At 42.0% G+C, this 13,191-nt stretch overlaps 1 protein-coding gene across 2 annotated transcripts in view; it reads right to left on the minus strand.

Annotated features, from left to right (window-relative positions):
- ECPAS (Ecm29 proteasome adaptor and scaffold) overlaps positions 1–459 on the minus strand; it is a 109,473-nt gene extending 109,014 nt beyond the window's left edge. Inside the window, exon 1 of one of the 2 annotated variants that reach the window (XM_040239244.1) lies at positions 139–459. In XM_040239244.1, coding sequence (XP_040095178.1) covers positions 139–160 — 22 coding nt within the window. In that variant the 5' untranslated portion in view covers positions 161–459. The remainder of the gene's footprint in view (positions 1–138) is intronic. The other variant, XM_040239260.1, reaches the window with a different exon arrangement.
- Between the last annotated feature and the right edge of the window lie 12,732 nt (positions 460–13,191).

Here is a 13,191-nt window from a genome sequence, read left to right on the forward strand (position 1 = left end):
CCCGCGTGCGCTCCCCGCGCGGACCCCGCACGCGGCGGCCTGCGCGGGCGGCCCGGCCTAGCCGCTTCCTCGCCCGCCCCTCCGCGCCCGCGCAGCCTGCGGCGGCCCCGGAGCGAAACAAACGCGCGGGCCTCTGACCTGAGTCCGAGCCGGTCTCCATGCCGGGGATGCTGCGCTCGGCGCCGCGACGCGGGCGCCCAGAAGTGAGGCGAGCGGCGAGCTCGGCCCCCGGGGAGCCGCGCGCCGCCGTCCGTGAGGGGCTTGGCCGAGCTGGCCCGGGCTGCCCCGGCCGGGGAAATCCTCGAGGCCGGGCCGGAGCTCTTTCTGTAAAGGTCTGTGGCTGTCACGTTGGCTGGTCCCGACCTGGAGAAACACGCCCGTCCAAAGGAAGAGACGTGGACTCGGAAAAGTAAAGCTGGGTTCGGAGTCGGCGGGAGGAAGCCCCGCCCTGCGCCTCCCGCCGAACTTCTCAGCCCTGCCGCTGACTCAGTCCCGGGCGAGCCCCGGCGCGGCTATGGGCCCTCGACCCTGCTCGCTGGGCTGCTTTTATACTTAAACGCAGTCATAGCGTGTAGGTTTCGGATGCTCTTAGGAACTAGGACTACCCAGTGAGGGAAGATCACTACTCCAACTAAAAGTTCAATAAACTAGGATTTTTAAAGTTCAAATGCAAGTTTGTATGCTTACAGGAGCTGTTTTCTTACATTTTTGTTGTAATCCCTACTTTCTTTTTGGTAACCCGAGTGATTGAGTTTGAATATAGTGATTTAAACTTTACGCCTTGTTTGTCCGTGACGTCACTTAGTTAAGGCGTTTGCATAATTGCTCTACTTCAAGTGATAGTACTGGCATAACAAATTAGGTACAAGATCAGGTACATTTTGTGTGTGTATAAGAAGAAATTAAGATCCTAAGTGAGTTGAAATTGTGTTTATCCCTAAAAGAAATCTATAAAAACCTAATCTCTTGAAAAATGAATACGTACCATTCCAGATGTAACTTGTGCAAGTACAAGATACTTACACAACAGTAAAGACGTTTGTGTCCTTTATTGCTTTTACTATAGAAATTATACACGATCTTTGCAAAATTTTTAAATATTCAGAATTTAAAATTGAAAGTGAAAGAAAGCCCTTGCGCCCTCCCACCATCCCACTCCCCAGAGAAAACTACAGTTTAACGGGTGCACTTCAATGTGCATCCTCCAAGGCCTTGTCTCTGTGTACACAGGTATAAAGCCCCCAAACTAAATAAGTGGGGAGGGGGTTCAGACTCATGATAAAAGTTATGTATCACTGTTTATCCCCCGGAAGTATTGTGCCACGTTAACTCAAAAAGCTCTACACCACCACCACTGTTTTTGTTGATGACTTCATAGTATGTTAAGTTAATCAATCCCTTTTTTTGAGGACGTTTTGCTTCTTTTGTTTGATGGTGACACGAAAGTCGACGAACGAACTATTTGCAAATAACACAATACCGAAAATATAAAGTAGTTTGTCCCCCACCTCCCTGCTCGCCATCCCCTCATCTTACCTAGTGGAGATGATTCCTGTTAACAGCTTGGTGTATACAACCTTTCCTGATCATTTCTATGAATGTACAGATAGCATGACTACCAAGGACTAGTATGGGGAAATTTTCATTTCCCAAAACCTCCAATAGATCCTTTTAAAGCTACCCCTCCTCCAAAGTACATGTGTGTGTTGTGTGTGCTCAATCACTTCAGGGTATCTAACTCTTTGTGACCTCCAAAGTATAGAATCTAAGTTTAAAAAAAAAAAAAAAGTCGTTTGTAATTTTGACTTCCAAACAAAGCCAGTTAGCAACTTATAAATTCCTCCTATGTAGAAATTCCAGATTCCCACATGTGTGCAAATCACATACAGTTATGTTCATTCTCACAAAAATGGAATCCTACGATGTGTGTTCTGTAACTTTACCTTTCAAATATATCACAGGTATCCTTCTTTATCAGTAATAATAGCTAATACTAATTGTGCCAGACACTACTTAAAGTGCTTTACTTGGATGAATTCATTTAATCCTTACAATGATCTTATGAAGTAGGAATTTTTATGAGATAGGGTGATTGAGGAACAACTCTGAAGTGCCAGAAACTAGTAAGTGGTTAAGGAGGAACTTGAACGCAAATAGCATGGCTCTAGAATTTGCATTCTTAACCACTCTGACCTGTATGTGGAGAACTACCTTATTCTTTTAAATGACTGCATGATAGTCTTCTTTACAAAGACTTGCAAAAAAAAGAAAACCTTCATGATAAGTACATGACAAAATTTAACGATTCCCCTATTGAGCATTTGAAAGTGAAGTCGCTCAGTCGTGTCCAACTCTTTGCGACCCCGTGGACTGTAGCCCACCAGGCTCCTCCGTCCATGGGATTCTCCAGGCAAGAATAGTAGAGTGGGTTGCCATTTCCTCCTCCAGGGGATCTTCCCAACCCAGGGATCGAACCCAGGTCTCCTGCATTGCAGGCAGACGCTTTAACCTCTGAGCCACCAGGGAAGCCTACTGAGCATTTAGGTTTCTGCAAAACTGCTACTGTAAAACATTCCTATATATTTATGAAGTCACATATTTCTGTATGTAGACTTGGAATTGTTGGGGGGGGGATGTCTTTAACATTTCATTATATACAGTACTTTATAGCAGTTTATAATGCTGCTTCTAAGCTTTTTTTTAAATAATTGCTTCTCCCTTCAAGGGGGCTTTGCCGGTGGCTCAGAGGGTAAAGCGCCTGCGTGTAATGCGGGAGACCTGGGTTTGATCCCTGGGTTGGGAAGTTCCCCGAGAGAAGGAAATGGCAACCCACTCCAGTATCCTTGCCTGGAGAATCCCATGGATGGAAGAGCCTGGTGGGCTACAGTCCATGGGGTCGCAAAGAGTCGGACACGACTGAGCGAGCTCACTTCACTTCACACTTCTCCCTTCAAACTATTAATAGAACATTTTCCCCACTAAATAGTATCATCATCTTACTAGGCACTTTGGTTTTGAATAGTAGCCTTGGGATACTTCCTGTCTAGAATTTACTTCAATTTTAAAAAACAAACAAGAAAGACCTTCATGGACTGTTGGTGGGAATGGAAATTGGTGCAGCCACTATGGAAAATACTGTAGAGGTTCCTCAAAAATGTCCAGTGGTCAGCACTCCATGTTGTCACTATTAGGGCTCAATCCCTGGTCACAGAATCAAAATCCTACAAGTGGCACAGTGCAGCCAAAAAAAAAATTTTTCTTTTGAAAATAGAACTACCATACAATCCAGCAACTTCACTTCTGGGTATTTACCTGAAAAAAACAAAAACACTAATTCAAAAAGATACATGCACCCCAGTGTTCATAGAAGCATTATTTACAATAGCGAAGATATGGAAGCAACCTAAGTGTCCCTCAATAGATGAATGTGTAAAGAAATGGATATAGGTATATAGGAATAGTATTCAGCCGTTAAAAATTTTTTGCCATTGGCAGCAACATGGATGAATATAGGTGGCTTTATGCTAAAGGTCCATCTAGTCAAAGCTATGGTTTTTCCAGTAGTCATATATGGATGTGAGAGACTACAAAGAAAACTGAGCACTGAAGAATTGATGCTTTTGAACTGTGATGTTGGAAAAGACTCTTGAGAATCCCTTGGACTGAAGGAGATCCAACCAGTCCATCCTAAAGGACATCAGTCCTGAATATTCATTGGAAGGACTGATGCTGAAGCTGAAACTCCAGTACTTTAGTCACCTGATGCAAAGAACTGACTCATTGGCAAAGACCCTGATGCTGGGGAAAACTGAAGGCAGGAGGAGAAGGGGACAAGAGAGGATGAGATGGTTAAATGGCATCACCAACTGGATGGACATGAGTTGAGCAAGCTCTGGCAGTTGGTGATGGACAGGGAAGCCTGGTGCACTGCAGTCCAGGGGTCACAAAGAGTCAGACACAACTGAGTGACTGAACTGAACTATTAGGCTAAGTGAAATAAGACAGAGAAAGACAAATACTGTATGACTTCACTTACATGTGTCATCTAAAAGGCAAAACAAAGAAAAAATGAAAGCTGACTCATAGACAGAACAAACAGGTAATGCCAGAGGGGAGGAGAACAGACAGTAAAATGGGTGAAAAGGATTAAGAGGTACAAACCTACAGTCATAAAATAAATCAGCACAGGGATATAATATACAGCACAAGGAATATGGTCAATAATATAATAATTTTGCATTAGGACAGATAGTTGCTGCTGCTGCTGCTGCTAAGTCACTTCAGTCCTGTCCGACTCTGTGCGACCCCATAGACAGCAGCTCACCAGGCTCCCCCATCCCTGGGATTCTCCAGGCAAGAACACTGGAGTGGGTTGCCATTTCCTTCTCCAATGCATCAAAGTGAAAAATGAAAGTGAAGTCACTCAGTCGTGTCCAACTCTTAGCGACCCCATGGACTGCAGCCTACCAGGCTCCTCCGTCCATGGGATTTTCCAGGCAAGAGTACTGGAGTGGGGTGCCATTGCCTTCTCCGATACTATTTAGTGACAATTTGTAGATAGTGAATAAAAGTGAGAGAGAAGATAGGATTATAGGCTACTCCCAGGTCTCTGGTTTGATCAACTGGATGCTGGATCCACACAGTCTCAGGGACACCAGAAGAAGGTTTGAGAAAGGAGATGAAAATTCAGCTTTTAATACTGACAAACATGTAGGCCATCTAGGTAGAGATGACTTAACTGGAGAAGGAAATCAAGGCTATTTAGTAATTGAAGATGAGGGAGTAGGGATTGCAAAGAACAGGTGGAGTGAGAAGAGGTCTGTGTTTAAAATCCAAAGAAATGATGATTTTGAGAGGGTGGCAGAGAAAGAAGACAACGAAGGTAACTGATAAGTAGAAAAGAATCAGGAGAAAGTGGTGAAGGAAAATCAACAGAGGAAGAGTTTTGAAAGGGATGATGGAGTCAAGAGTACTTACTGAGGTTGGAATGAAAAGTAACCCCTGGAGTTTGCAGTTGGCTGGTCTTCAAGAGATCAGTTTCAGGAAAGTCCGAGTGGTTGAGGAAAGAATAAGGTGCAGCCTGGATATGAGAATGGAAAGAAAAGTATTGGGGTAGGTTATTTTTTTAAGGAGAGACTTGGAGACAGACTAGGATAAGAAGGAAGAACACTGAAGGTGCATTGTTCTGGAACAAGGGTCCTCTGGGAGAACATGATTTTCTTAGGATATAGAATCATGGATAGTTCTAAGAGACTCAGTCTCTAGATGATATATATTCTTCCTTCAAATTGCTTTGCCTAAGCATGCCTCTAAAATCAAGGTTTCTATTTCACAACGGCCCCTCTCTCACATTACAAAAGCAAGCCATGCCTCTTAGCCATCTCCCAGCTAACTAGGGTTGTTTGCATTTAGAGGGGAACAGTTCACTACTGTCATCAAAGGGATAATTGGATATATCAAATCAGGTAATAAGTGAATGAAGGCCACTGGGCACATTTTTTATTTCCTGTCAAAAGCTCCTGTTTCTTTCATTGAGATACATTGTCAGTAATATTTTACTTTTTATGTTTAATAACTCAAAAGTTGTAACATTAAAAAATATGTTAATCAGTAATAGTTGAAGCCTTAAAAATGCTTGTAAGGTATTCATGTTGTTTTCATAAATTGTGTACTATTAATTATGATTACTTGCAATGGCACCCCACTCCAGTCCTCTTGCCTGGAAAATCCCATGGACGGAGGAGCCTGGTGGGCTGCAGTCCATGGGGTCCCTAAGAGTTGGACACGACTGAGCGACTTCACTTTCACTTTTCACTTTCATGCATTGGAGAAGGAAATGGCAACCCACTCCAGTGTTCTTGCCTGGAGAATCCCAGGGACGGGGGAGCCTGGTGGGCTGCCGTCTATGGGGTTGCACAGAGTCGGACACGACTGAGGCGACTTAGCAGCAGCAGCAGCAGCAGCAGGTCATAATAATTTTTTTAAAAAACATAGAAAAATCTTTAAATGTTCACATTTATATACATATTTTTGTTGCAGAAAAGGATGACAAAGTAAAACAATAAGATTTTTAAGATTAAAACTATATTGCATTAGTATAAATTATAAATTGCTTCCAGTGCAGGAGATGTGGGTTCAATCTTGGTCAGGGATCTAAGGTCCCATATGCCATGAGGCCAAAAAAATTGCTAAGGATAACAAAGTTATTCATGAGTACAGTGAGCTTTTAAAGTAAATAAAGTACAAGTTCCATAAAGAAATGCAATTATGTAAAATTTTCTTATTACTAGGAATATATTCATATATTTTTTAAACAGATGATGGTGAACATCAAATCAACATCTTATTTAGAAAAAGATCTTGTTTAGAATCTATATTTTTTTAAGTGATAGAAGAGTACTCTTGCCTGGAGAATCCCATGGACGGAGGAGCCTGGTAGGCTGCAGTGGATTGAGTGCTTCACTTTCACTCTTCACTTTCATGCATTGGAGAAGGAAATGGCAACCCACACCAGTGTTGTTGCCTGGAGAATCCCAGGGATGGGGGAGCCTGGTGGGCTGCCGTCTATGGGGTTGCACAGAGTTGGACATGACTGAAGCAACTTAGCAGTAGCAGAGCTTTTATTTTAAAATGCAATTATTTACGATAGAATCCATTGTTAAAATTCTTTCTTTTCAATTCTTTAAGTTATGAGAGGAAGTTTTAGATGCCAATCGAAAAATATGTAAATGGGTTACACTGTTTTCCAAAATTTTAGGGGGAGTGGGGGAATGTGAACAAAACACTATGAAGTCACTCTTTTAAGGAAATAAGAGGAGATAGAATCATCTGGTATAGGGATAAATCCTATCCCTAGAAAATAGGTTGCTTCATTCTCTAGAATGCAAGGTATGGTATTCTCCTGGACCAGGTAAAGTTTTTGCCTTTTCCCAGTGATATCTGGGAGGGAAAAATAAAGTGAATGGTAGGCCTTGCCCAAGGTTGGGATTGATTGTCATCTTTTGTAAGATAGAAATCAAGGAAAGAAAGACTTGAATGTTCTAATAAGAATTCATTGCCATAGCAGAAAGTGGTGAAAATGTCTGAGGTGAGAATGAGGATCTAAAACATACACTATGTCCCTAAAAATAAAGGCTTAAACTAATTAGGATTTTCTCTTTCTCATTCAATAACAAAATTGGAATCAGGCTGACCGTAGGTTGTATGGCAGCTCCCATAGAATTCAGGGACCTGGTCTCCTATCGTTCGGCTTCAGTGGCCTACAACGGCAGGTACGTCATGTTCACAACGTGGTGGCTGGAGCTCCATCCGTGTCTAAATTAACTGAAAAGGCAGGAATTAACAGAAAGGACAGGAAGCAAAAATGACATATCTGTTGATTCAGACCTTTCTAAACAAATTATGGCTACTGCATTAGTTTCTAGATGAATTTGCTGCTGCTGCTAAGTCGCTTCAGTTGTGTCCAACTCTGTGCGACCCCATAGACTGCAGCCCACCAGGCTCCCATGTCCCTGGGATTCTCCAGGCAAGAACACTGGAGTGGGTTGCCATTTCCTTCTCCAGTGCATGAAAATGAAAAGTGAAAGTGAAGTCACTCAGTCGTGTCCGACCCTCAGCGACCCCATGGACCGCAGCTTTCCGGGCTCCTCCGTCCATGGGATTTTCCAGGCAAGAGTACTGGAGTGAGGTGCCATTGCCTTCTCTGTTTAGATGCATTTAGCCATTCCACAAGTGGAATTGCTTCAAAAATTCCTTTCCCACAATTTTCTATGTTCTTTCCACCTAGTCTTCTACTAAAGAAGTTTGAGGCTTCTGTATTTTCAAATTCATCTTTTTTTGTGTTTTTTTCCTCCTCTTAATCCTTCTGAAAGACATACTTTTAGCATTCCTTTATCTCTTAATTTGCTATTTCTCTAGTTTGCTGTGTCAAGCCTACTGTTCTCTTGGTTATTAAATTAAAAATAAAATTTTCAATTGACTAAAAAAATAAACTCCAAATCTATAGGAATTAGTAAAACAGAGGAAAGATTCTATATGCTGGTTAGAGATCAATGTTTCTGAGCTTGAGTTTTAGAAAGTAGAATGTTTTGAATCATGACATGGTTTTATGTGCAGTGAAATATGTCTTCAATCAATAACTGGCTGAAAAGAGCAAAGATGAAGATCATAAATGTTGGGCCTCCTTTGGCAGATTGGATCCAGTCCCTGACTTTTTCAGCAACTGAAATGAATACCAGATGAGTCTTATTTATTTACACAGAATTTTGGTTTGTCTGGGACTTTGGGAATGGATAACTGAATCTTTTAGGGTAGTTGGATTTTCTAGATAGTTTAGAATTAAATCTTTAAGGCACTAAAATTGCTTACTTATTATAATCACTTTAGATGAAATTGCTTTGTAAACTATTCTAATTCCTTCATTTTTGATGCATGAAATTAGACATCATTTCATCTTTTTTTTGGCCATGCCATGAGGCTTGTGAGATCTTAGTTTCCTGACCAGAGATTGAATCTAAGCCCTCAGCAGTGAAAGCATGGAGTCCTAACCACTGGTGTGTGCAGGCAAAGTCATTTCAATTGTGTCGACTCTTTGTGACTCTATGGACCATAGCCCGTTGGGTTCCTCTGTCCCTGGGATTTTCCAAGCACGAATACTGAAGTAGGTTGCCATGTGGTCTGTCCTCTAGGGGATCTTCCCAACCCAGGGAATGAACCTCTGTCTTTTATGTCTCCTGCATTGGTGGGAAGATTCTTTACCACTAGCACCATCTGGGAAGCTCCCCTAACCACTGGACCACCAGGGAATTCCTTATTTCACTATTTCTTGATGTCAGGATTAGCACCACGAGCATCACTTATTCAAGTAAAATGATTTCAGGCTTATGGGATGGGTAGTGCTTTTGGTACTTTATAAATAACCCCAGTATGCTTTGCTTTTCAAGTTCTTACAGCTTCTTTTCATAGTTTTCCTGTATCTTCCCTTGTTTTTAGGGTGTATGTTAGAACTTTTGTCATATCCATGTACCTGCCCAGAAGAGTGCCCTCTAATATTCTGCTTCTAATCTACTTTGACTATGGAAGGTAGGCTGCAGTCCATGGGGTCGCTAAGAGTCAAACACAACTGAGCGACTTCACTTTCACTTTTCACTTTGATGCGTTGGAGAAGGAAATGGCAACCCACTCCAGTGTTCTTGCCTGGAGAATCCCAGGGACAGAGGAGCCTGGTAGGAGACCGTCTATGGGGTCACACAGAGTCGGATATGACTGAAGCGACTTAACAGCAGCAGCGGTATATTTGGGGTTTCTCTGGTTCCTGGTACAGAAAAAAGCTCATATATGTACAACAATATGTGAAGAAGAGTACCGGAGTAGTCTGGGCTTCCTAGATGGTGCTAGTGGTAAAGAACCCACCTGCCAATGCAGATGAAAAGACATGGGTTTGATCCCTGAGCCGGGAAGGTCTGCTGGAGGGGTAAATGTCAACCTGCTCCAGTATTCTTGCCTGGAAAATCCCATGGACAGAGGAGACTGGCGGAGTACAGTCCATGGGGCAGCAAAGAGTCGGACACGACTGAGTGACTAAGCACAGCACAGACAGTACTGACACAGTTTACAGAAACAAAGAAAAACTACACATCATGAAGGATAGGAACTGGGCGGTTCTCAGGTTCTCCATAACAGAAACTTGAAGATCATCCCTCAAGGAACTGCCCCTAAATGAATCAGCAACAACACAGCCTTTCACTTCCAGATGTTGCAGAATAAGAATCATAAATCCCAAACTTTGATTCAACCTTCGTCGAAATTAAAACAGACCATAGGTTGAAATGATAATAGGTGAGACTTATGTATTGTTGACATAAATTCTATTGGAATCCAAAGTACTCTGTTGAGGAATTCCCTGGTAGTTCAGTGGTTAAGACTCCGTGCATCCACTGCAGGGGGCACAGGTTCAATCCCTAGTCAGGGAACTAACATCTCGCCTGTCACAAGGTGCAGTCAAAAAAACAAAAACAACAATAACAACAAAAAACCCAAGGTACTCTGTTGGTCTAATATTTCTCAATAACAGAAGAGATGATTAGAAAAATTTACATTCTGATGACTAGAGGAGCACAATGAATAAGAGATTAACTCTTAAATGGACCAAGATCATGTTTAAATTTCCAACATATGTCAGTTCTGTTTCTTGTTATTATGATATAGTTTCTTTAATACTCCTGTCTTAAGCAATTGAATTTTCTCATTCACATCACAAATGAATTCACAGACCTTTGAGGCACTGAATATACTCTGTGGCTACTTTTTATCAGCCCAGGGGTATTCTGAATTCCCTTTTCTCATAGCTGTAGAAATTAAAATCACCTCAGTTGGTTCAAACCCAAAACAAAGTTTCATTTCTTTGACAGTGTCAAGTTTAAAAGCTTGGGATGAGAGAATTGATTGATTTAGTTTAGATCACTGACCCACCCTGTGATAAGGAATGGGAAAATTGAGCAATAAAACAAACAGTAATAACCACATCCCACTAGTCTGAAGAGCAAATATTCCTTTTCCCTAAAATAGCTCTATTTGGGAATTTCCTGGCAGCCCAGTCGTTAGGCCTAGGACTTCCATTTCAGGGAGGGGATGGGGTGATGGGGTTAAACTAAGATCCTGCAAGCTGTATGGTGTGGCCCTCCCTCCCCAACCCCCCCGCAAAAAAAGCTTTAATCTGTCACTTCCTCTCCGTAACTTGCTTTAGTCTACTTATTTTAAAGACATCTTTTGGTAAAAAGAAGTCCTCTCTTTCATCTTTTGCATTCTAACTTTGTTCTAGCTTGAAAAAGATCACAACTGTTACTCTCATTACCAGAGATTTATTTATAATTGAGATACAGTGCACCTTATTGGCAAACTTTTTCTGCAAAGAACTAGCTAGTAAATAGGTTTTGTGGATCATACAGCTTCTGAATTACTCTGCCACTATAACACTGAGAGTAGCTGTAAACAATGGAACCTGGCTGTGTTCCAATAAAGCTTTATTTACAAAGACAGCAGCCTGGCTCATAGTTTGCCTCTCATCTAGGAGAGTCCTGAGAAAAAAGAGTCTGGCAAGTGAACAGTGTGGACTTGAATGTCTGAAAATATCTGTATCTACACTTTAACAACCAGAATGACTGCAATAGAATTCTAAGTTGGAAATATCTTCTCATAATTTTGGAGGTACTGCTCAATGTTTTTCTACCTTCCAAAATGCCTCATTTCCTTCAGCTGAGCTAAATCCACTAGCCTTCAAAGGTAGGACTTTGCTTTAGGCTTTTATTTAGGCTTCCAGAGCTACTTTGCTTCATTATTAACTTTTTTTTTTTTTTCGTTTCTAAAAAGAAAATCCGTTTGAAGAAATTGACTGTTACGTTTTCCAGTGTCCTTCACCCAAGGAATAGCTTTTCCTATAATTTGGTACCAAAAAAAAGTTTGAATCTCAGAGAAACTTCTATTCTGTCTTTATGAGACAATCAGAATTAAATAACCCATTGTGATTTACTTGATTGTTAATGTCCTGTTACATTAAACTCATAACATATCAATTCATTTGTATACTCAGATGTTTAATAAATGGAAATAAATTGAAGGAAAGGAGAAAGGCAAGCAACTATTTTGGCAGGTATTGCAGTATTCCAGATGAAAAGTAGTAGAGATGGAAAGCTGAGCTTCAAATTCAAGAGACAATTCAAGATAGATTCAAGAACAGGAAGACGAATCCTGAATTTTCCAGTTTAGGAAAATTTCCAGGAAGTGCCAGAGTAGCTAATATCACTAACCAAAATAGGGGCTTTCCTGGTGGCTCAGACGGTAAAGAATCTGCCTGCAATGTGGGAAACCTGGGTTTGATCCCTAGATTGGGAAGATCCCCTGGAGAAGGGAACCGCTACCCACTCCAGTATTCTTGCCTAATTCTTGGTCCACCTGATGTGAAGAGGTGACTCACTGGAAAAGACCCTGATGCTGGGAAAAATGGAAGGCAGGAGAGAGGAGGACAGCAGAGGATGAGATGGTTGGATGGCATCACCAACTCAATGGACACGAGTTTGAGCAAGCTCCCAGAGATGGTGAAGGACAGGGAAGCCTAGTATGCTGCAGTCCATGGGATCACAAAGAGTTGAACACAACTGAGCGACTGAACAACAACAAATCAAGGTAGAGGAATTGGTATGGAGATGAGAAAAAAGCTAAGAGGCTAGGTTTTGAATATGTGAGCTGTCTTAAGTAAACATTATTATCACTCCCTTCCTATCTGCTGCTGCTGCTACTAAATCGCTTCAGTCGTGTCTGACTCTGTGTGACCCCATAGACGGCAGCCCACCAGGCTCCCCCGTCCCTGGGATTCTCCAGGCAAGAACACTGGAGTGGGTTGCCATTTCCTTCTCCAATGCATGAAAGTGAAAAGTGAAAGTGAAGTCTCTCAGTCATGTCCGACTCTTTGCGACCCCATGGGCTGCAGCCTACCAGGCTCCTCCATCCATGGGATTTTCCAGGCAAGAGTACTGGAGTGGATTGCCATTGCCTTCTCCACTCTTCCTATATACTTACTTTCAAAAAGTACTATAGGTGCCTTAAATATAGGACAGGTTATATAGAAGAACAAAGATTGTTATTAACGAGAAATCCAAGTTGTAAAGCAAACAGGAACACAGCCAGCTGAGGTCAATGCAAAGGTGAATATTCCTAAACCAGTAAGGACATCAACTGTAACTAGGTAAGGTCAACACATTCAGAAAATCATCTGGCCACATTGCAGCCTGTCCTTGTTTCTTGTTCCCCAGAGCATCAGAGGCCAGCCAGTGGGGCCTTTGGAGCAAAACTGGCATCCAGTGTCTAGCAAGCAGCCAGCTCCAAGGATGAGAACTGACTCCTGGGTCATGAGTGCCTAGCATGTTTCATAGGAGTCCAGTTTTGTATTCAGGGACTCAAAGAATGTTTAATTCTAAGCCCCACCCAGAGAAATATACTGTGACTCTGCCCAGATTCACCTTTGGAACTGGGTCTATGAGGCAAAGAAGATTCATAGGCAAACAACGCTATACACACTATCAGATAGAAGAAGAATAGCTGTTGACACCCTTGAATTTACCCCAGGCTAGGAAATGCAGAGAATCTTTCTGTTCTTGAACTACAAACCCCATGCTTCTGTGCATTCTCTGAGGCTGA

This window comes from Oryx dammah, unplaced genomic scaffold (assembly GCF_014754425.2).
Source record: "Oryx dammah isolate SB20612 unplaced genomic scaffold, SCBI_Odam_1.1 HiC_scaffold_1, whole genome shotgun sequence".
Lineage (NCBI taxonomy): Eukaryota > Metazoa > Chordata > Mammalia > Artiodactyla > Bovidae > Oryx > Oryx dammah.